The 23,842-nt window shown below is 42.4% G+C and overlaps 2 protein-coding genes across 2 annotated transcripts in view; both read left to right on the forward strand.

Annotated features, from left to right (window-relative positions):
• Positions 1–23,842, forward strand: part of LOC124869598 (L-rhamnose-binding lectin SML-like) — a 137,151-nt gene that overhangs the window by 12,874 nt on the left and 100,435 nt on the right. The gene's annotated exons all lie outside the window — the stretch shown is intronic.
• clcn6 (chloride channel 6) overlaps positions 1,834–23,842 on the forward strand; it is a 34,108-nt gene continuing 12,099 nt past the window's right edge. The window contains exons 1-16 of the mRNA XM_047367541.1: positions 1,834–2,224; positions 2,800–2,859; positions 4,670–4,735; positions 4,903–4,968; positions 5,049–5,115; positions 5,207–5,313; positions 6,847–6,973; positions 13,073–13,140; positions 13,476–13,534; positions 13,650–13,782; positions 15,202–15,315; positions 17,393–17,559; positions 17,649–17,760; positions 20,680–20,809; positions 21,330–21,483; positions 22,731–22,887. Coding sequence (XP_047223497.1) covers positions 2,150–2,224; positions 2,800–2,859; positions 4,670–4,735; positions 4,903–4,968; positions 5,049–5,115; positions 5,207–5,313; positions 6,847–6,973; positions 13,073–13,140; positions 13,476–13,534; positions 13,650–13,782; positions 15,202–15,315; positions 17,393–17,559; positions 17,649–17,760; positions 20,680–20,809; positions 21,330–21,483; positions 22,731–22,887 — 1,662 coding nt within the window. The 5' untranslated portion in view covers positions 1,834–2,149. The remainder of the gene's footprint in view (positions 2,225–2,799; positions 2,860–4,669; positions 4,736–4,902; positions 4,969–5,048; positions 5,116–5,206; positions 5,314–6,846; positions 6,974–13,072; positions 13,141–13,475; positions 13,535–13,649; positions 13,783–15,201; positions 15,316–17,392; positions 17,560–17,648; positions 17,761–20,679; positions 20,810–21,329; positions 21,484–22,730; positions 22,888–23,842) is intronic.

Below are 23,842 nucleotides of genomic sequence, written 5' to 3' on the forward strand. Positions count from 1 at the left end.
CAATTAACCAATTGATCCATTTACAAGGCGCTCCAGATTACAAGGCGCACTGTCATTTTTTGAAAAAATTTATGGTTTTTAAGTGCGCCTTATAGTGCGGAAAATACGGTATATATTTTTATTTTATTATTATTGTTAGGTAGTCATTGTTATTCCCTTTGTGTAGAACGGTGCTTGTTAGTTAGGTGAAGGTTTTTTTGGACCAGAATAATGGTATATCAGGATTATTTGGCTTCAATAAATCTTCATATATATAATTAAGAGAAGCGTTTGTGTTTATTTCGTGCAAGAGTGATTTATCTGTCAAAACAAGGTCAAAGTTCCCCCACCTTCGGTGAAGCAGTTGAATAAACAGTGACAGTTTGTGGTTTGGTTAATAATTTGTAATTATTAAAGAACTTTGAGCCCATAATCACAACACCAGAGGACATCTCTGATTTCTATTCGTAAGTCATGATTTTTGGTTAAGAAATAAAAAAAATTCAAATTATGATTTAAAATTATAATTCTTGATAAATATTAATTAATCAATAATCATAATCCTTACACTCTGATTCTGAATCAAACTGAAAACAAACAAGTCTTGAATCAGTCTCACACAAACAGCCATGCAGCCTCTTAGCTCTGGAGAATGCGTGGCTGATTACAGATGTCCTACAAAAGAGTAATGTTGCAGTTATTTATGCAAAAACAGCACCTGTCTAACTACTGGGTGCATGTACTGGACAGCACATCAACACACCAGGTCGGCATATGTCAATAGCAATAAGCCATAATCATTAAGGTTGTGAACCAAGATTGTAGCCTTGGTGCTTCGCTATCTAGTACATTATTCAGTCTGTCCTGTGCACACCCATCACTGTGTGGTTTGGCTCAACCACAAAACAGGACAGGTCCAAACTGCAAAGAACAATCAGGTCTGCAAAGGAATATCAGGGTCGAACTTCCCTCTATTCAGGACTTATACAGGTCTCGGGTCAGGAAATAGGAAGCAAACATCTCTGCAGACCCCACACATCCTGGACACAAAGACATTGACCATCAGGTCTACAGAGCGCTATTTGCAAAACCAGCCTCCACAGACACAGTTTCTTCACCCAGGCTATCTCTCTGATGAACCCTTAACAGTCAGATTGTCCAGGACCAGTTTTCACAAAGAATCCTAAGACTAAAAGTAGCCCCTAGTGACATCATTCTAAGAAAAATCCTAGAATTTCTTGAATTTTACGATTTTTCTTAGAATTTCCCCTCAGTAAGATAAAAGTTATTCACAAAGCATCTTAGGCCTTCAGAGACTTCCTAACGTGAGGAGATGTTGGAGTAGTGGAGGACTTTTAGTGAGCTTTAGAGTGTCTAAAGCAGAGAAGATAGAAGAAAGACGGAGAGAAAGGAGAGATATTCTCCTACAATAAACAGTGAATTAATAAAACGCTACTGGCTCCACGGTGTAGGGATCCACCCCCTAAACAGTCGAGTAAATAAGTACATAAACTTCTAGAACAATCATACAATTATTAATATAGAGATAAGATTCAGTTATGGTGTGCAGAAGGACAGGTTAAAGGTCAACCTCTAGTTAGGTAATATTAGAAAGGATAAATAAATAATAGAAACAATAACAAATAATCATGATTAAAAAAGTGAACACAATTACAAACAATATAGTACAGAATTATTTAAATATTTACAGACTGTGAAATGCTTTATCATTCATTTACACAGCACGATAAATGTCATCTTTAAAACAGATCCATACACAGTATATACTGAAATATATATATATATATATATACAGAAATGTAGCCAATCAAATCTCAGCTCCATACATTCCGGTTTAATGTTTTCCTGATTGTTCTGTTCTTGTTAACAGACAGTTGTTTAATAAAGCTTGCAAACAAAAAAGCTGCTGTCACGTGAGTGTTCTGTTGCATTTACTTGTTGCGGGTAATGAGCGTTTCTAAAATAAATCGATACATGTAATAACTTGTCATTGATGAGAGAAAAACACATTATGAAGCATTTGAAGCAAGTTAGGTCATATTTATCTAATTTGTAATATGTATTTTGATCTTCTTGAGTTTTTCATAGCTTTCAGCTCGGCGACAGTTTTTACCACAGTTCCTGAACGCAGCATGACACAACAACGAAGATGGCGTGTTGCAGAGGCTGTTTTTGTTGCCAGTGTTGCTGCAGGGAAGGAGAGACGCGGACGCCGGAGGAACTGGTGAGGAAAGCGGGACTAACAGTGTTGAAGGCGGGGTTCGTGGGTTTATTTTAGGATCTGATCCGGTTCCTCGAAGATCCTCCAGGAATCTTCTCACTGCCCCTTTCTGTTGTGCTCCGCCCTGCTGCTGCTCCGTTTGCATCTTCTGCCAACCTCAGTGGACCAGCTGGTTACTTTTAATGTTACAGTGTAACTTCTCCTCAGAGGGAGTGGTTGCTGTTTCTCTTCCTGTTTATTGGGTTCCAGCCGTAAATAACAGTTTCTTTCTGTTTACCAGCAACTCTTGTTCTTACAGCTGCTGTAAACCCATTTTAATATTTCTGTAAACCTGATGTCTCCCCAAAGTCCAGGTTTCCATTGCTGTTCATCCACTGAAGACATTTAAAACCCCAAGGATCAGCAGGAGGTCATTCTTCTCCATCATTCATGTTTGACAGAATGCTGATTGGAGCCACTCAGGCTCTTGGGCTGAAGGCTGTGTTGTAAATTAGTTCAGTTTTGATCTGGACTTGTTATTTCCAGACTGATTGAACTGGTCTACTTCTTTCTGTGTATTTTCTTTTCCCATTTTTCAGACAATTCTCGGGGAAATCCGAGATGAGGAAGATGAGATTCTGCCCAGGAAAGACTATGAGGTGAGAAACCTTTGGAAAGTTTTGAAAGGACTCTAAAAACCTCTGTGCTAAAGTCAGACCCGAATTCTTTAGATTTTCTTCCAGGTAAAGAAGACATTTGTAGTCATTTGGTTTTGATCAGAAATTCTCCAGAACTTCTAAAAGTCTTCCATAGCATGTGTGTCTCTGCTCTGTTCTCTCAAACCTCCAGTCGGTCGTGGCAGATGGCCGCTCACACTGAGCCTGGTTCTGGTTCTGCTGGAGGTTTCTTCCTGTTAAAAGGGAGTTTTTCCTCTCCACTGTCGCTACATGCATGCTCAGTATGAGGGATTGCTGCAAAGTCAACACCAGTGACTGTCCACTGTCTCTACATGCTCATCCAGGAGGAGTGAATGCTGCAAGTCACTGACTGGATGCAATCTGCTGGGTTTCCTTAGATAGAAAAACTTTTTATCCAATTTGAATAAATAACTGAATCTGACTGAACTGTTCAATGGTTAGGATTAACTGGAACGGATGAACCTGACTTTGTGAAGTGTCTTGAGACAACATGTGTTGTGAATTGGCGCTCTATAAATAAATAAACTGAATAGCTTTTCTATGAAAGTTTGATGGTTTTTCTGATTTACTGTGTAAATATGGGACCCCTTTAACCCAGAGTGGCACAGCTCTACCATCACCTGATTAAAACAGCATTAGATTGCATTTAGAAAGTTTCCCTCCGCATGAAGATTTTAGCGCTGCTGCATTCTTTGTTCTCATCCGCTTTTGTTTTTGCCTGCTTGTCTGAGATGTTTCCTTGCACCCCCCAAAGCCCAGTTATGTGGTAGAGATCACGTCATGCTGCCACAAGATTAATACCACGGGCACCATTTTTGTACTAGGATGATGTCTAAGGTTTCTGTGCCCCCACCATCAGTTTCAGCCTCGCTGTTACGGTATCAGTTAAATGAGAGAATGCAGGTGAAAGACGTTTCGCCTTCAAACAAACCTTTCGGCCTGGTTTTGGAGGGCACGCTCAGAATGAATCATGCTGACAAAACCTGTAGCGATCAAGTAATCACTCTGAGCTGAGGTTCTGTAGCGCAAACTTGTTTCTTTTATTTGCATTGTGACTTGTAAATGCTTTTTCCAACTCTTCCTTCTTTTTCATCAAATAAGATGGTTCTGGGAATGTATCTTTGACAGCTCCCACAGGTGGAGTCTGCTTTCAAACTGCACCTTAAAAACCTCTAATCTTCCTTCAGTCTTTCAGCAAGCAGAACAGTTGAGACTTGGCACGATTTGGAGTTGTGCGCTCTTCTTCACAGGTGGGAGCCTTACTTCCAAAAGAAGTGCAGTGCATGCCAATTTCATTGGGGAAAGACCAAAAACATTGCATAGTATCAGAGTGTGGGTTGGTTTTGCTGCTGGTTGAGGAAATCGGTTTGAATGAAGCCTTAGCAGCAGCCGAGTGCAATGCTCATAACAAACTCTATGTCAATAGCTTCACAGTAGCATACTTGGATCGCTGTTGGCTGGTGTGGGCATGGTGAGCTTTGAGGCTTCGGTGTTTCCTGATGGCCCATCCACACAGGTGCTTGTGGGTCATGTGGAAGAGATTCTATCACTGGTACCACACTAGGACATCATGATGGTAATGAACCAACATGACCTCCCTGTAGAAACGTTGCGCATACTCAGTTGGGGAATTTGCAACATACTCAGTCTGTCAGTTGGTTTCATTGGAAGCAAAATATGCAGAAAGAAGGACAGGGTCGGTCTTTATCACAGAGCTTTAATGAATTAATAACAGATGAATGAGTGAATTTGTGACTTTTCGCTTTACCAGAGTTTGGATTATGACCGCTGCATCAATGAGCCCTATGTGGAGGTTCTGGAGGGTATGGACAATAAGGTGAGGAAACATGAAAAACGTTAGTGTCAGGACAGAGCGTAGATCTGAATACATTTTGGAAAAAAGTTCTATTTTCAATAATATGCTGTTAATTTTCTGAAACCTGTTTTATATAAAATCTTGTTTGATGTGAAAAGTTTTTACATGCATCTTTAATTTGCCCACAGAAAGCCAGAAAGTACGAAGCAGTGCGGTGGGTGATGGTGTTTGTGATCGGGGTCACAGTTGGTCTGGTAGGAAAAGTCACAAATCCTGGATTTCTTTGCTCATCATGTTGCAGCGAGACAGAAAATCTTCCCCCTGTCTCTTTCAGGTTGGACTGTTTGTGGAATTCTTTGTGCATCTCTTTACTAAAATCAAATTCTCCGTGGTTGGTGATTGTATCCTTTAGCATTGCACAACACAGTATTATATAAAGTAGGACACTTCATCAAATGAAACTGGTGGTGTACCTTATCTGAAGACCTCCAGCAATAGAGAAGTGCACAGACAAAGGTTGTCTGTCTTTGTCTCTGCTGGAACTCCTCACTTTCAACATGCTGTTTGTCTTCATTGCCAGCGTGCTTGTCCTTATTGAGGTATGTTTGTCCTCACACTGCAACACTTGGCTCTTTTTAAACACGAGATGTTCCACATTAACAGCATCATCAGGCTGTTAAAGCTGCAACGGCTTTATGGGTCATATCAGCAACATGATGCTGACCATCACTGCTTCACTTGACTTTGGCTTGATGTGTTTTAAGTTGAAATACACTGCTTGAAAAAATAAAGGGAAGACTTAAACAACACAATATAACTCCAAGTAAATCAAACTTCTGTGAAATCAAACTGTCCACTTAGGAAGCAACACTGATTGACAATCAATTTCACATCTTGTTGTTCAAATGAAATAGACAACAGGGGGAAATCTTTGGTGATTATCAAGACTCACTCAATAAAGGAGTGGTTCTGCAGGTGGGGACCACAGACAACTTCTCAGTACCGATGCTTTCTGGCTGATGTTTTGGTCATTTTGAATGTTGGTGGTGCTTTCACACTCGTGGTAGCATGAGACGGACTCTACAACCCACACAAGTGGCTCAGGTAGTGCAGCTCATCCAAGATGGCACATCAATGCCAGCTGTGGCAAGAAGGTTTGCTGTGTCTGTCAGCGTAGTGTCCAGAGCCTGGAGGCGCTACCAGGAGACAGGCCAGTACACCAGGAGACGTGGAGGAGGCTGTAGGAGGACAATAACCCAGCAGCAGAACCGCTACCTCCACCTTTGTGCAAGGAGGAACAGGAGGAGCACTGCCAGAGCCCTGCAAAATGACTTCCATCAGGCCACAAATGTGCATGTGTCTGCACAAACGGTTAGAAACCGACTGGACGCTTGGCATTTGCCAGAGAACACCAGGATTGGCAAATTCGCCACTGGCGCCCTGTGATCTTCACAGATGAAAGCAGGTTCACACTGAGCACATGTGACAGACGTGACAGAGTCTGGAGACACCGTGGAGAACGATCTGCTGCCTCCAACATCATTCAGCATGACCGGTTTGGCAGTGGGTCAGTAATGGTGTGGGGTGACATTTCTTTGGAGGGCCGCGTGGTCCATCCACCAACGTCATGTTGCACCACAGACTGTCCAGGAGTTGGCGGATGCTTTAGTCCAGGTCTGGGAGGAGATCCCTCAGGAGACCATCCGCCGTCTCATCAGGAGGATGTCCAGGCGTTGTAGGGAGGTCATACAGGAACGTGGAGGTCACACACAATACTGAGCCTCATTTTGACTTGTTTTAAGGACATTACATCAAAGTTGGATCAGCCTGTAGTGTGTTTTTCCACTTTAATTTTGTGTGTGACTCCAAATCCAGGCCTCCATTGGTTAATAAATTTTATTTCCATTGATGATTTTTGTGTGATTTATGTTGTCAGCACATTCAACTTTGTACAGAACAAAGTATTCAATGAGAATATTTCATTCATTCAGATCTTGGATGTGTTATTTGAGTGTTCCCTTTATTTTTTTAAGCAGTGTATTTTGGCACGCTGATGTAAAACTGAACGATACACTAACCTTTGCTTTTACGTTGACATGCAGACATGTTGTTGATGCTCCTCTATTTTCCAGCCGGTGGCTGCTGGTTCCGGTATTCCAGAAATCAAAAGTTACCTGAACGGAGTGAAGATCCCAGGAATCGTGCGGCTGCGGACGTTTCTCTGCAAAGCCGCTGGAGTCCTGTTCAGTGTGGCTGGAGGTAAAAAAGGTTTTGGATCAAAACAGCTGATGTGACATTGAAAAGGCTTTCTCAGATTTTCTCATTATGTTTTATTTTATTGAACTTATCCGTTATTGCCCAATTTTGTAATCATATTATGGTTTTGGGTGGAAGTACCATTAGTTTGCATTGATCAGATGATGGTCATTTGTTGCATGCTCTGCTCTGTGGTAGAATGCAGCTGTGAACAGAGCATGGCAAAGCTGGAGGACTTTGATTAAAACTGGTTGTTTTCCTTTTGTGATGATTCACATTTCAGGGATAGAGCCTGTGACATGCTTTTCCCACAAATGCACACATTGAAAGAAAAAATCTTAATATTGAAAGAAATTGGGCAGTAATTAGCAATATAATAGGATTAAAGGCGTGATAAAAGACAATTGTGACACAAAATAAACATATTTCGATGTTAAATTTTGCAAGTCCAAAGTCACCTGGAAATGACATCTAAGAGGAAGTCTCCGGTCATTTATTGTGTGAACATTAATGATAAACGTAGAAGCCAAGTTGCATTAAAAACAGTGTTAATACGGTGAAACGGTGCATTGCTGGTGGTGGCAGCAACACTATGACAGCAGCCGTTAGTCTGCAATACTTTCCTGAAGCAAAGAGGATCAGAGCTTCCTGGATCAGAGCTGGAAAACTGAGGAGGGACAGATGGGCTGGTCCCACCAAGCACAGCCAGTTGTGATTGGAGGACTTCTCAGCAAACTGCTTCTAACAAGAAATATCTGAATTCACCAGAGAAATGATGTCAGAGGTCAGAATATCTGAACGTTGAAGCAGATGCTGTAGCCACGCTGTTCAGAGCATCTGATGGGAAAAGATCTCCAAATAAAAGGTTGTTGCTGCTGCTAAATGGATCAAGGCTCAGCAGTTAAGAACACTTCCTTGTTGCCAAAGTACATTTAGATGTCGGCAGTTATGTTAATAATTAAAAATCCAAAGTCGTTATTATTAAAATAAGATAAATTACACGTGCATATATTTAAATAAATGTTTCTCTAAAGATCCTGATATAAAGTTAAAAATGACACCAGGTGGTGTCTTCAGATCTTGAATCATCTCGTGTCGCTGCTGCTGCTCCATGCTGCTCAGCTTCACCTCTGGTTGTTTCAATCAGTGCTGTATTTACTGTAACCCTGGATTTACACTGTATCTGCTCTGGTCTGTTCTGGTCCGGTCCGCTGCGAAGCCCGTTGGAGCACCTAGAACCAGAGGCAGATCGTTCAATAAAAGCCAGTGATAAATACCGTAGCAGGTCCAAAACAAGTCATTCTGTGAAAGTTAAACCAGTGTTATTTTTAACACCTCACTGGAGACATGTCATGTGCCAGCCTGCTTCAAGTCCTCCACCATCGTCCCTGTTCCCAAGAAGCCAAGGACCACAGGGCTTAATGACTTCAGACCCGTCGCCCTGACCTCTGTGGTGATGAAGTCCTTTGAGCGCCTTGTGCTCTCACACCTAAAAGACATCACCGACCCCCTCCTGGACCCCCTGCAGTTTGCCTACAGAGCCAACAGGTCTGTAGATGATGCAGTCAACCTAGCCCTTCACTTCATCCTCCGGCACCTGGACTCCACAGGAACCTACGCCAGGATCCTGTTTGTGGATTTCAGCTCTGCCTTCAACACCATCGTCCCAGTTCTGCTACAGGAGAAGCTCTTCCAGCTGAGTGTGCCCGACTCCACCTGCAGGTGGATCACTGACTTCCTGTCTGACAGGAAGCAGCGCGTGAGGCTGGGGAAGCACGTCTCTGACTCCCTGACCATCAGCACCGGTTCCCCCCAAGGCTGTGTTCTCTCTCCTCTGCTCTTCTCCCTGTACACCAACAGCTGCACCTCCAGTCACCAGTCTGTCAAGCTTCTGAAGTTTGCGGACGACACCACCCTGATCGGACTCATCTCTGATGGTGACGAGTCCGCGTACAGATGGGAGGTGGACCATCTGTTGGACTGGTGCAGCCAGAACAACCTTGAGCTCAACGCTCTAAAGACAGTGGAGATGGTTGTGGACTTCAGGCAGAACCCAGCCCCACCTGCCCCCATCACCCTCTGTGACTCCACAATTGACACTGTGGAATCTTTCCGCTTCCTGGGAACCATCATCTCCCAGGATCTCAAGTGGGAGCCAAACATCAGCTCCCTCATCAAGAGAGCCCAGCAGAGGATGTTCTTCCTGCGGCAGCTGAAGAAATTCAACCTGCCAAAGACTATGATGGTGCACTTCTACACAGCCATCATTGAGTCCATCCTCACCTCCTCCATCACCATCTGGTACGCCGCTGCTACAGCCAAGGATAAGGGCAGGCTGCAGCGTGTCATTCGGTCTGCTGAGAAGGTGATTGGCTGCAGTCTACAGTCGCTCCAGGAACTGTACACCTCCAGGACCCTGAAGCAGGCAGGGAAGATTCTGGCTGATCCCTCCCACCCTGGTCACAGACTCTTTGAGACTCTCCCCTCTGGCAGGAGGCTGCGGTCCATCCGGACCAAAACCTCACGCCACAAGAACAGTTTTTTCCCATCTGCCACCAGCCTACATTAACGCTCAGCTTGGACTCCTGCTTTACTTGCACAATGATCACCTGCACTGTTGTATTGCTCTTGCATCTTATACTGCTCTAAATTTACTCTCACTCACTTAAAACTGTGCACATATATTTATAGTATATTGTAGATATGTTTATACTGTTTAATTTGTATTGTATTGCACCGACTACGCCAAAACAAATTCCTTGAATGTCCAAAAACGTACTTGGCAATAAAGCTTTTCTGATTCTGATTCTGATTAAACTGCTTTATTTTTTGTTTTATGCATCCAGATATTTTCATGTGTTTTGTTCTACAATGGATGAGTTCACTGAGGGTAGAGAAGCTGTATTTGTTGCTTCATTTGGTGCATTTAATGCTTAATTGCTCGCTTTATAATACCTTAGTTAACCCAGTAACTGATCTAATTGATCTTATGTTAACAACTGCTAATATATACACGTCTACAGTACAGACCAAAAGTTTGGACACACCTTCTCATTCAAAGAGTTTTCTTTATTTTCATGACTATGAATATTGTAGCTTCACACTGAAGGCATCAAAACTATGAATTAACACATGTGGAATTATATACTGAACAAAAAAGTGTGAAACAACTGAAGATATGTCTTATATTCTAGGTTCTTCAAAGTAGCCACCTTTTGCTTTTATTACTGCTCCACACACTCTTGGTATTCTGTTGATGAGCTTCAAGAGGTCGTCACCTGAAATGGTTTTCCAACAGTTTTGAAGGAGTTCCCAGAGATGCTTAGCACTTGTTGGCCCTTTTGCCTTCACTCTGCAGTCCAGCTCACCCCAAACCATCTTGATTGGGTTCAGGTCCGGTGACTGTGGAGGCCAGGTCATCTGGCGCAGCACCCCATCACTCTCCTTCTTGGTCAAATAGCCCTTACACAGCCTGGAGGTGTGTTTGGGGTCATTGTCCTGTTGAAAAATAAATGATGGTCCAACTAAACGTAAACCAGATGGAATAGCATGCCGCTGCAAGATGCTGTGGTAGCCATGCTGGTTCAGTAAGCCTTCAATTATGAATAAATCCCCAACAGTGTCACCAGCAAAGCACCCCCACACCATCACACCTCCTCCTCCATGCTTCACGGTGGGAACCAGGCATGTAGAGTCCATCCGTTCACCTCTTCTGTGCCGCACAAAGACACGGTGGTTGGAACCAAAGATCTCAAACTTGGACTCATCAGACCAAAGCACAGATTTCCACTGGTCTAATGTCCATTCCTTGTGTTCTTTAGCCCAAACAAGTCTCTTCTTCTTGTTGTCTGTCCTCAGCAGTGGTTTCCTAGCAGCTATTTTACCATGAAGGCCTGATTCACATAGTCTCCTCTTAACAGTTGTTCTAGAGATGTATCTGCTGCTAGAACTCTGTGTGGCATTGACCTGTTCTCTAATCTGAACTGCTGTTAACCTGCGATTTCTGAGGCTGGTGACTCGGATTAATTTATCGTCCGCAGCAGAGGTGACTCTTGGTCTTCCTTTCCAGGGGCGGTCCTCATGTGAGCCAGTTTCTTTGTAGCGCTTAATGGTTTTTGCGACTGCACTTGGGGACACTTTCAAAGTTTTCCCAATTGTTCGGACTGACTGACCTTCATTTCTTAAAGTAATGATGGCCACTCGTTTTTCTTTACTTAGCTGCTTTTTTCTTGCCATAATACAAATTCTAACAGTCTATTCAGTAGGACTATCAGCTGTGTACTGTATCCACCTCCTGCACAACACAACTGATGGTCCCAACCTCATTTATAAGGCTTGAAATCCCACTTATTAAACCTGACAGGGCACACCTGTGAAGTGAAAACCATTTCAGGTGACTACCTCTTGAAGCTCATCAACAGAATACCAAGAGTGTGCGGAGCAGTAATCAAAGCAAAAGGTGGCTACTTTGAAGAACCTAGAATATAAGACATATTTTCAGTTGTTTCACACTTTTTTGTTCAGTATATAATTCCACATGTGTTAATTCATAGTTTTGATGCCTTCAGTGGGAAGCTACAATATTCATAGTCATGAAAATAAAGAAAACTCTTCGAATGAGAAGGTGTCCAAACATTTGGTCTGTACTGTATATGTTTTAGGCTGATCTGCAGAAATGCAGATTGCTCTACAGATGAAATCTAGCTCAGTTAATTAATCTACACACTTAATTTAAAGTGATTAAAGGCTGGATTACTTAACATTTTGCTATTGAACTTGTGACATAGAAGGGTCTCTGAATGCCATTACTTTGTCTTTAACTTGCAAAGAACAAGTGCAGAGATTTTGATGTAGAAACACCTCACATTAAAGTCAGTCAGTCATTTTCTACTGCTTATTCCATAGTGGGTCGCGGGGGAGCTGGTGCCTATCTCCAGCAGTCTATGGGCGAGAGGCGGGGTTCACCCTGGACAGGTCCCCAGTCCATCACAGGGCAACACACAAACAACCATGCACACACTCATTCATACACCTAAGGGCAATTTAGAGAGACCAATTCATAGTCATGAAAATAAAGAAAACTCTTTGAATGAGAAGGTGTGTCCAAACTTTTGGTCTGTACTGTATATATAAATATATGTGTGTATTTATTAATACAGCAGGATATAGTCTGTCTTTAGTGAATTATTTTGAAAATCCGGATGTTGTGCTGGTTCTGTTTCCTGGTGGTCCGGTATGATTTATGCAGATTGACTGCGACCGTGCTCCGGCATCCAGCAACAACAGACTCTGGTGGAATTAGATGGTCGTCCTCACGCCGCAGCGTCTGTTGCTCCATCTGATGAAAGCTGACTTTCTTCTCCTGACTCTGCTGTGTCTCTCTGATAGTGACTGAAATATATCTACAGAAACATCAGATTCTCTGCTGCTGTCTGTGTTGCTGCCATTGCAGCAGTCAGTTTACGTGCCGGGGTTCCCCTTCTACGTCACAAAAGAGCCAAAGAGTCACCTGGAAATGCCTTTTTAGTGAAATTTATGAACAACTGTTCATTTTAGTGTCATGAATTTAAAATATTTTATCCATGTTTCCTTTCCATAAATGTAATTAGATTTATCATAAAAAATGTTGTCGCAGGCACTTTAATCTTTAGGAATAAATATTAAACATGATGGACATAAAAAAAGATATCTGTCTTGAAAGTTGCTGTAAATAAGCTCCAGAGATTTTAGTGTTTTCCTCGTATTTTTAGCTACACTAACACCTGAAGAACTTGTGCTCATTGGTGGCTAAGCAGAATAACCATGCTGACTGAGATTAAAATACATTATTGTTGTAGATCAGAAGGTTTCAGAATCAGCGGATAATCCTGTGTTGTTGGTAGTGATGGACTATACATCTGATCAGACTGAATATTAATAAAACCTAACCTTGTAATACTGCAGGATTTCTAAATTTCTCTGATGATTCTACTTGTTTTTGACTGATTTTGTAAGTAACAAATTTTACTGAGGTACAAAGTATGAAGGATGTACTGTGCTGGTCATTGGTCAGGTCCAGTGAGTCGTCGGGAAGCCCGTCTCACTCAGTGTTTGTCCTCTCAGGTCTGTTTGTGGGAAAAGAGGGTCCGATGATACACAGTGGAGCCATAGTGGGAGCTGGCCTTCCTCAGGTACTTTGCTGATACACAATCGACACATTTTCCTCTAAATGTTATTAAAAACATGAGGATCCTTACTACATGGAGTTTGCATGTTCTCCCTCTCTGATATCCTCCCACGGTCCAAACACATACATGTTGCATTAACTGGCAAACCCAGATTACCTGTCAGGGTGTGTGTGGGTATGGTTGTGTCTCTGTGTTGACCTGTGATGAACTGGTGACCTGTATAGGGAGTAGCCCCCTGGACAGTGTCTACTGGAGAGAGGCACCTGGTCCATCTCCAGTTAATTAAATCCTATCTTAGTTTTTAACTGTACTAATTTCCTGTATCTGTCCTCCATCAGTTTCAGAGCATCTCTTTCAAGAGGATAAAATTTGATTTCCCTTATTTCAGGAGTGACAGGTATGACTTGGTCACGATTGTTATTATTATTAGTATTAAACACAGCCGTCTGTTTCCTCTTTCTTGTCAAACACTGTAAAATGTGACTAACTTTGTTGTTAAATCTGCCATCCAGGGACAAGCGAGACTTTGTGTCAGCTGGTGCTGCAGCTGGAGTTGCTGCTGCCTTCGGTGCTCCAATAGGGGGCACTCTTTTCAGTCTGGAGGAGGGCTCTTCGTTCTGGAACCAGGCCCTCACTTGGAAAGTGGTACGTTATCTTTTGCTAAAACTGCAACAAAAGGGGCAAAAATACTTTAACATTTTAATAATATTGAGGCACTCTTCCAACAAACAGTGGGTGAATCAGGTGTGCTCAGCTGAAGGACATCAGCCCTGCAAACCCAGAAGAGGCTGGAGCTTACTGATCAGTTTTCAGATTTATTGTGCAAACTTCATGGAGACCAGTGTTGGTCAACACTTCGATCTCCATGAAGCTTGTAAAGTGAAGCTGAATCGGTGGTCTCCAGCTTCTTCCTTGTTCCTGTGCAGCTTCCTCAGATGTGGAGAGAACCATGGTTTATTGTTGTTGTATGTATGGAAGGTCTTAGCGAGCTCATTCAGGTTGGTGGCGGAGGCTTCAAAAACACACCAATCCATGTAGTCAAAGCAGGCCTGTAACAGACTGCTTCATCTACCTCCTAACAGTCTGAACCACAGGCTGAGTCGTTTTAATGTCCTCCTATAGGTTGGAATGATATGAAGCAGAAAGTCTCACAGCAGCAGATGCTCGCACCAAGCACAGACAACATTGTCCAAAATGCTGAAGGTCACAGAGTGGTGAAAGAAGAGAATAGGGATATATCGCACCTGATATCATCATGGCATTATTTGTCAATATTATTGTCATTGCAGGATATTCTGATATCCTGCAGCCCGTTCTGTTAACATCTAATTCTGGTGAGAATTTCGTGTAAAATCTCTCTTTTTTAATCATCAAAATAGCTGTCAGCCATTATCATGTCAGATCTTTGACTTGTTTTTGCTGTAGTTTCTACATGCGCTGTGCCTGGTTACATGTACAGCAGTAACCGTAGTATTCATCCTGATTTACTGAGGATTGAAGCTGTTCCTCACTCTCAATGTCTAAATTCCTGAATGAATGAGTGTGAAAATCCTTTGGTGGGTTTTACCACTGATGACGAGGCCGAATCTGCAGCTTATTCTGCACGTATGAGCAATCTGCAGAGGTACTAACGGTGCTTTCACAGACTCAGGTGCTTGTGGACGGTAGTGGTGCTGCATCTTTGCCACACAGTGACGAAATAGGCCAGGATGGACATTAGGGACGCAGCTATAAAAGTTTTTTATTCACGTCAAACATCTTCCGTCTCTTTGGAAAGTTTGGACGCTGCCGAGCCCAATTGGTTGCAACAGGATCCAAAGGCTCACGGCTGTTAGTGTGCAAATAAAGAAATGAATCTCAATAATTGCATCGGTGTTTTAAAGTCAGCTACCAAGGTTTGACAAGATTCTGTAAATAGACCTGTTTTTATTAAATATTAATGTAAATCCTGACCTTTCTGGGGTGTTTTTCAAAGCAGGGTATACAGAGAACAAATACAATGGACTGATGAGTTGTAACTCCACCGTGTCAGTTTTGTCAGATAATCGGATCTTCTGCTTTCAGCTCTTCTGCTCGATGTCTGCCACCTTCACGCTCAACTTCTTCCGCTCTGGGATCAACTTCAACAAATGGGGTTCCTTCCAGCTGCCTGGACTCCTCAACTTTGGAGAGTTTAAGGTAATGGGTCCACCACGAGTTTTTTGTTTTCAAAAATCCGTGTCAGGGTTTAATATTTCCTAGTCTACATGTGACTTATTACGCCAAATCTGATTCTGAAACCATCAGATATTTTACTTCTTAGAAATGATCCTAACTGTTAAATAGGCTCTACCAGACCAGTCTAAACTGTTCTATTATCTTTTTAATTGTATCTAATTATACCATTTCTGTGTATTTATACATTAATCTCTCATGCCTGTGTAAAAAGATGTATAAGCTGCAGGTTCTCCACATTAATTCATTAAAAAGCACTAAATATTGTATTTGTCTGCATCTTAAATTAGTAATCCTTTAAGTTTAAATAAATGGTACCATCAGTTTAGACTTGAAAGCTAATCTGTTTTGCAAAGTTTGATTAGTTAAAATGACTTAAATGATTAAGTCCAGCTTTTTTAGTTTTTGTTTTCAGTTTCCTGTTGGTCTTTTCCAGCTGTAAACTGACACGCATAGAAATCATGGCCTTCATTTATTGTTTTCATAAATCTTTAAGTCACAACCTGCTCAGACAGCGGTCCTGACCTGAAGACCTTTTACAAATGACTCTAAATCTTCTCGGTTTACAGGTGCTACATATCATTAAAAGGGTCTCTAAACGAGCTATGAACCTAATCATCTGAATCAACGAGTTAACTCTAAACACCTGCAAAAGATTCCTGAGGCCTTTAAAACTCCCAGCCTGGTTCATCACTCAAAACCCCAATCATGGGTAAGACTGCCGACCTGACTGCTGTCCAGAAGGCCACTATTGACACCCTCAAGCAAGAGGGTAAGACACAGAAAGACATTTCTGTACGAATAGGCTGTTCCCAGAGTGCTGTATCAAGGCACCTCAGTGGGAAGTCTGTGGGAAGGAAAAAGTGTGGCAGAAAACGCTGCACAACGAGAAGAGGTGACCGGACCCTGAGGAAGATTGTGGAGAAGGGCCGATTCCAGACCTTGGGGGACCTGCGGAAGCAGTGGACTGAGTCTGGAGTAGAAACATCCAGAGCCACCGTGCACAGGCGTGTGCAGGAAATGGGCTACAGGTGCCGCATTCCCCAGGTCAAGCCACTTTTGAACCAGAAACAGCGGCAGAAGCGCCTGACCTGGGCTACAGAGAAGCAGCACTGGACTGTTGCTCAGTGGTCCAAAGTACTTTTTTCGGATGAAAGCAAATTCTGCATGTCATTCAGAAATCAAGGTGCCAGAGTCTGGAGGAAGACTGGGGAGAAGGAAATGCCAAAATGCCAGAAGTCCAGTGTCAAGTACCACAGTCAGTGATGGTCTGGGGTGCCGTGTCAGCTGCTGGTGTTGGTCCACTGTGTTTTATCAAGGGCAGGGTCAATGCAGCTAGCTATCAGGAGATTTTGGAGCACTTAATGCTTCCATCTGCTGAAAAGCTTTATGGAGATGAAGATTTCATTTTTCAGCACGACCTGGCACCTGCTCACAGTGCCAAAACCACTGGTAAATGGTTTACTGACCATGGTATCACTGTGCTCAATTGGCCTGCCAACTCTCCTGACCTGAACCCCATAGAGAATCTGTGGGATATTGTGAAGAGAACGTTGAGAGACTCAAGACCCAACACTCTGGATGAGCTAAAGGCCGCTATCGAAGCATCCTGGGCCTCCATAAGACCTCAGCAGTGCCACAGGCTGATTGCCTCCATGCCACGCCGCATTGAAGCAGTCATTTCTGCAAAAGGATTCCCGACCAAGTATTGAGTGCATAACTGTACATGATTATTTGAAGGTTGACGTTTTTTGTATTAAAAACACTTTTCTTTTATTGGTCGGATGAAATATGCTAATTTTGTGAGATAGGAATTTTGGGTTTTCATGAGCTGTATGCCACAATCATCCGTATTAAGACAATAAAAGACCTGAAATATTTCAGTTAGTGTGCAATGAATCTAAAATATATGAATGTTAAATTTTCATCATGACATTATGGAAAATAATGAACTTTATCACAATATGCTAATATTTTGAGAAGGACCTGTATGTGGGACTCTACCAGCGCTTTAATAATGCCAATCATCTTTTCTGGTCAGTGTTCTGATGGGGAAAAGAAATGCCATCTGTGGACAGCGGTGGACCTGGGCTTCTTCGTCCTGATGGGTTTGGTGGGCGGCCTGCTGGGGGCGCTCTTCAACTGTATGAACAAGTGCCTGGCCAAGTATCGAATGAGGCACATTCACCCGAAGGCCAGGTTCATCAGGTGACTGCAGTCTGTCTCAACGTCCATCATACCCAGCAGCTCAATGGTTGCAGTCTAGGTTTGATGACCTTTTGACCTTTTATTTCCAGAGTGCTGGAAAGTCTGCTGGTGTCCATGGTGACAACAGTGGTAATATTTGTAGCCTCCGTTCTGTTGGGTGAATGTCGGGACCTGTCCTCGCCAACAACAAAGAACTCTACAGTAAGTATGACCTGTTTCCATCCTCTGATAACGTGGAGCAGCAGTCCTGTTGGAAGGGATGGACGTTCATGTTCAACTATAGCAGTGGCCAAAGCGCATGAACTTTAGGATTTTATATGAAAATGATTTTCAAAGGTGGATACTTACAGGGGTTGGACAATGAAACTGAAACACCTGTCATTTTAGTTTGGGAAGTTTCATGGCTAAATTGGACCAGTCTGGTAGCCAGTCTTCATTGATTGCACATTGCACCAGTAAGAGCAGAGTGTGAAGGTTCAATTAGCAGGGTAAGAGCAGTTTTGCTCAAAATATTGAAATGCACACAACATTATGGGTGACATACCAGAGTTCAAAAGAGGACAAATTGTTGGTACACATCTTGCTGGCGCATCTGTGACCAAGACAGCAAGTCTTTGTGATGTATCAAGAGCCACGGTATCCAGGGTAATGTCAGCATACCACCAAGAAGGACGAACCACATCCAACAGGATTAACTGTGGACGCAAGAGGAAGCTGTCTGAAAGGGATGTTCGGGTGTTAACCCGGATTGTATCCAAAAAACACAAAACCACGGCTGCCCAAATCACAGCAGAATTAAATGTGCACCTCAACTCTCCTGTTTCCACCAGAACTGTCCGTCGGGAGCTCCACAGGGTCAATATACACGACCGGGCTGCTATAACCAAACCTTTGGTCACTCATGCCAATGCCAAACGTTGGTTTCAATGGTGCAAGGAGCGCAAATCTTGGGCTGTGGACAATGTGAAACATGTATTGTTCTCTGATGAGTCCACCTTTACTGTTTTCCCCACATCCAGGAGATTTACGGTGTGGAGAAGCCCCAAAGAAGCGTACCACCCAGACTGTTGCATGCCCAGAGTGAAGCATGGGGGTGGATCAGTGATGGTTTGGGCTGCCATATCATGGCATTCCCTTGGCCCAATACTTGTGCTAGATGGACGCGTCACTGCCAAGGACTACTGAACCATTCTTGAGGACCATGTGCATCCAATGGTTCAAACATTGTATCCTGAAGGTGGTGCCATGTATCAGGATGACAATGCACCAATACACACAGCAAGACTGGTGAAAGATTGGTTTGATGAACATGAAAGTGAAGTTGAACATCTCCCATGGCCTGCACAGTCACCAGATCTAAATATTATTGAGCCACTTTGGGGTGTTTTGGAGGAGAGAGTCAGGAAACGTTTTCCTCCACCAGTATCACGTAGTGACCTGGCCACTATCCTGCAAGAAGAATGGCTTAAAATCCCTCTGACCACTGTGCAGGACTTGTATATGTCATTCCCAAGACGAATTGACGCTGTATTGGCCGCAAAAGGAGGCCCTACACCATACTAATAAATTATTGTGGTCTAAAACCAGGTGTTTTAGTTTCATTGTCCAACCTCTTGTATTTTCCACCAGCATCTGAACATTGGATACTGCTAACACTGACCGTACCACTAGGTGGCGGTATTGTTCCAATGTGCTTGACAACCATCTCAAAACAGATCCTGGATCAGTTTCTGCAGTTTTCTATCTGTGTACAAATAAATCCACATGATTGACTTTCAGCATAATATTATTTCTGTTAACTTGTTTGCAATGAATTTGGATTAGATCTCAAATCATGGCCTCATTCCACACTTTATATTATAATAATCAAGAATCCTGCTCTGCCTTGCAAGGATATTTCATCTTTTCCTCGCTTTGTAAGCTTTAAACCACAGATTTTACTGTATTATATTAGTATTTAGTGTAAGAGATGAACAGAAACGTACAAGTAATTATGAGGTGGACAGAAAATGGATTTTCTTGCAAATTAAAATTTGAAAAGTGTAAATTTGTATTCAGCTCCCTTTACTCTGATACCCCTAAATAAAATCCAGTGCCACCAGTTGTCTTCAGAAGTCATGTGATCAGTAATCAGAGTCCAGCTGTGTGTAATTTAATCTAGCTGTTCTGTTTCTGGCCTCAGAGGTTTGTTATAGAGAACATTAGAGAACGGCTAGCTTCATGAAGACCAAGGAACACAGCAGACAGGTCAGGGAGAAGGTTGTGGAGACGTTTAAAGCAGAGTTAGGTTCTACAACAATATCCCAAGCTTTGAACATCTCCCAGAAGTCTGATCACTCCATCATCTGAACGTGGAGAAAGGATGGACCAACTGTAGACCTACCAAGACATGGATGTCTCGGAGACTTGGCCAGGAGGGCATTAATCAGAGAAATAGCCAGGAGGCCCATGGTAACTCTGGAGGAACTGCAGAGATCTACAGCTCAGGTGGGAGAATGTTTTGACAGGAGATCTATTAGTTGTGTTCTCCACAAATCTGACTTTTATAGAAGAGTAGCAAGAAGCCATACAAGGTCCCCTCCACAGTTTGCCAGGAGCCATGTAGGCAATAAGATTTAAAACTGGGACTGAGGTTCTCCTTCCTGCAGGACGACCATGAAAATACAGCCAGAGCTACAACAGAATGCTTTAGATCAAAACATATTCATGTTTTAGAATGGCCTAGTTAAAGTTCAGACCTAAATCTAATTAGAAATCAGTGGAAAGACTTGAAAATCAGAGGTAACAGATCTATCAGTGGTCTGATGTGTGAAGCTGATAAAGAGAAACCTCAAAAGACCTCCAGCTGTGATCCAGTGAAAGGTGGTTCTACCACTGAGGATTCTGGGGGGCTGAATACATTCACACACCGTGCTGTTTAGACTTTTGGATGTAAAACTAAATTAGAGAAACATCTTCTTTCTTTCACCTCACACTTATGTTCTACTTTGTGTTTATTATGTTGTAATTACAAAGTGACAATCTGACATCTTTGAGATGCCTGCAGAACACCTGTAGAACCTACAGAATTCCTCTGTGCATGTTTAGCTTCATGTTCTCACAGATGGTTTTTGTTTGCAGCTTTCAGGCAGCGAAGACATAAACTCAACCATCCGCCAGTTTTTCTGCTCCAATAAAACCTACAACGACATGGCGACGTTGTTCTTCAACCCACAGGAGGCTGCCATCCACCAGCTCTTCCACCAGGATGGTGAGCAGTGGCCCTCAGAACCAGCAGGACATTCGTTTTTAAACTTCCTGTCTACAAAACACCAAAGCTGTTGGGATCCGTTTCTTCTGGGACCAATGACTGATAAATGTGATACAGAGGCACAGGAATGATAAAGCCAAACATAGTTCAGTTTACATCAATTTTAATCAGTTTGCATAAATCTGGCTGCACTCACTAATATTTTCATTCACTAAATCATGCTTTACATTTTCTATGTTTTTATTATTTACTGTTTGCATGACTTCACCTTTTTAAAAAAGAAAAACAAATCCATACACCCACTAAAAATACTTTAAAAAAATAGATAGAAATGATTAATTAAATTAAAACTAAACGTAGAATCCCATTTTATTTTTACCGTACATTTGAAATCTGCCTTCGTTAAGCAAAGTGTTGCATGAGTTGTGAAACATAATCAATAGATTCCCTGTAGAGTTGATCTTGCTTAGATAAATCAATTAAGATAAATAGACGATCCATCCCTGCTTCATCCTCACAGGGACCTTCAGCCCGGTGACTCTGTCCATCTTCTTCCTGCTGTACTTCCTGTTGGCCTGTTGGACGTATGGTGTCTCTGTCCCCAGTGGTCTGTTTGTCCCGTCTCTCCTGTGCGGGGCAGCGTTCGGACGTCTGGTCGCAAACATCCTCAAAGTGTGAGAAAAAACGTCTTTTTTACTTTATTATATTATCTCTTTAACACCTAAATATTTTTAGGCTACATTTAAATATATGATGGTGTTATTTTTAGGTTATTTTCCTGAATACTGTAAAACGTGCCGGATAACGACAGTGACATATATTTGTTGAAACTGCTCAGTCATCCTGTAGAAGTCTGCAAAAGCTGATTAAACTGTAAAAGTGTTTGGGAAACAGTTTTATTTTCTCTCTGGGCAGCTTGCACAGCAGGTAGCTGCAAACAGGAGAACCAAACATAGAACAGTAAAAAACAACTAAACATGAACATCAAAAATAATACAATTTATTTAATTGTAAATGTATCACATTATGTCTTAGCTGCTGAATTGACTGCATACCAAAGTGATGATTTACCACATCCCTGAAAATGGCTACAAGTAGAGCAGGCCTCTGAGATAAAAATGGTACGACATACAACAAGAAATGAAAAATAAAATAAAATGTTGCACTTACCTTTACTGTATGACTGGTTGCAAACACTGTAATTTGCCTTGAATTTATCAAAAACTTTAGGCTTAACCTTCTATCAGCTGATCAGTTAAATTATGTCAAGACACTTGATCTACTGGGAAAAATGTTAATGCTGCACAATATATAGTAAATATGTCATCATCACATTATGCAATATTCTTATCATAAAGGTCTGTTTGGAGTGCAGTAATTGTTGGCTAATATACTCCAAGTGTTAACAACTTGTGTTTTTGATGTGAATGTAATATTTAGCCAGTTGGACGGAGTCTCCCGGCAGCAGATGCTCACACCAAACACATAATATTACCCAGAAGGGTAAAGGTCACAGAGTGATGCAAGCACGGATGAGAAGGAGAGGAAAGAAGAAAATAGGCAGATATCACACCTCATAGTCCTGAATATTCACTAATTATTGCTATCGAAATGTTTTTTAATATCATGCAGCCCTAGAAAGTGTCAACATGTGTCTCAAATGAATGAGAAGTGAGCACATCATTGCAATGAGTTATCTTCTCAACAGACTGGTGGCCATTTGATCGTCATTTAGAACGGGAACTACCGCTGGAAGTCTAACTGTATCTGGAAAATAACTTTTAAATAGAAAATGTGACCTCAGCTTTGGGTTTTATAAGATTTAATTTGTGTTTTGCTTGTTGGCAGCAGGTTAAAGTCCAGTATTGTCTCTGTTCCTCAGTAACTTTGCTGGTTCTAACTGGGATTTGTCCTCCTTCAGGAAACTGGGACTGGCCATCTACTCTGGGACCTTTGCTCTCATCGGAGCTGCTGCCTTCCTCGGGGGCGTGGTCAGAATGACCATCAGTCTCACCGTCATCCTCATCGAATCCACCAATGAGATCACATACGGGCTGCCCATCATGATCACTCTAATGGTGCTAATGCTGCTTTGTGTTCTGTCCTTTACTTCCTGCTATCAGCTTATGCGATTGATTCAGTCAGTAGTGAAATTATTTCATTAGACTGTAAAGCACCCATTGATCAACAGATGAAGGTTGTAGATGTGTTGTGAAGGATCAGTTTGGTGTCGATTAGTGATGGAGTCAGAAATCCAGAAGCCGTGCGAGTCCATTGTTGCAGCTTCCATAGGAGGAGGTTTATCAGTTTGCTGGAGCTTAACACAATGCCAAGGTGGAAAGACACCAGCAATGACCTTAGAGGAGCAATGTTGCTGCCCATCATTCTGGGTGTTTGAAATTCATCTCCAAACTCTGTGAAGTCCATTATTCTACAGAGAAAAACATTATTCACAAGTGGAAGACATTTAAAACAGCTGCTAATCTCCCAGGTGTCCCAGCAAGTTCACCCCAAAGTCAGAGCCTGCAATGCTTAAAGAATTGACCGACAAACTCAAGAGGTCCATCTGAGCCTCAGTTAGCGTGTTAAATGTTAAACTGTCATGAAAGGGCAACTAGAAAGCACTAAATAAGCGTGGCTGTCTGGACAGGTCAAAGGAAAAAGCTTTTACTCTCTGAAACAATATGGCTGCAGGACATAGGTTAGCAAAACTGCATCTGATTGAAGGACACGACTTCTGGAATAATGACCTTTGGACAGATTAGACCAAACTGGAGAGGTTTAGCTTTAATGCACAGCACCATGGTTGGAGAAAACCTATCACAGTGTAGCAGCAGAAACACCTCGTACCAGCTGTCAACCACGGTGGCGGAGAACCGATGAGACCCTGGGCTTCTTGCAGTCATCGAGTGGACCATGATCTGAGATAAATGTGAGCCCTGACAGCATAAGCTTGGCCCAAACTGGGTGATCAGCAGCATAGCTACAATAGAATGGGGCAAAGGAAAATTAGTTGTAAAATGGATGCGCGAC

The sequence above is a fragment of the Girardinichthys multiradiatus genome, chromosome 1 (genome assembly GCF_021462225.1).
Source record: "Girardinichthys multiradiatus isolate DD_20200921_A chromosome 1, DD_fGirMul_XY1, whole genome shotgun sequence".
Lineage (NCBI taxonomy): Eukaryota > Metazoa > Chordata > Actinopteri > Cyprinodontiformes > Goodeidae > Girardinichthys > Girardinichthys multiradiatus.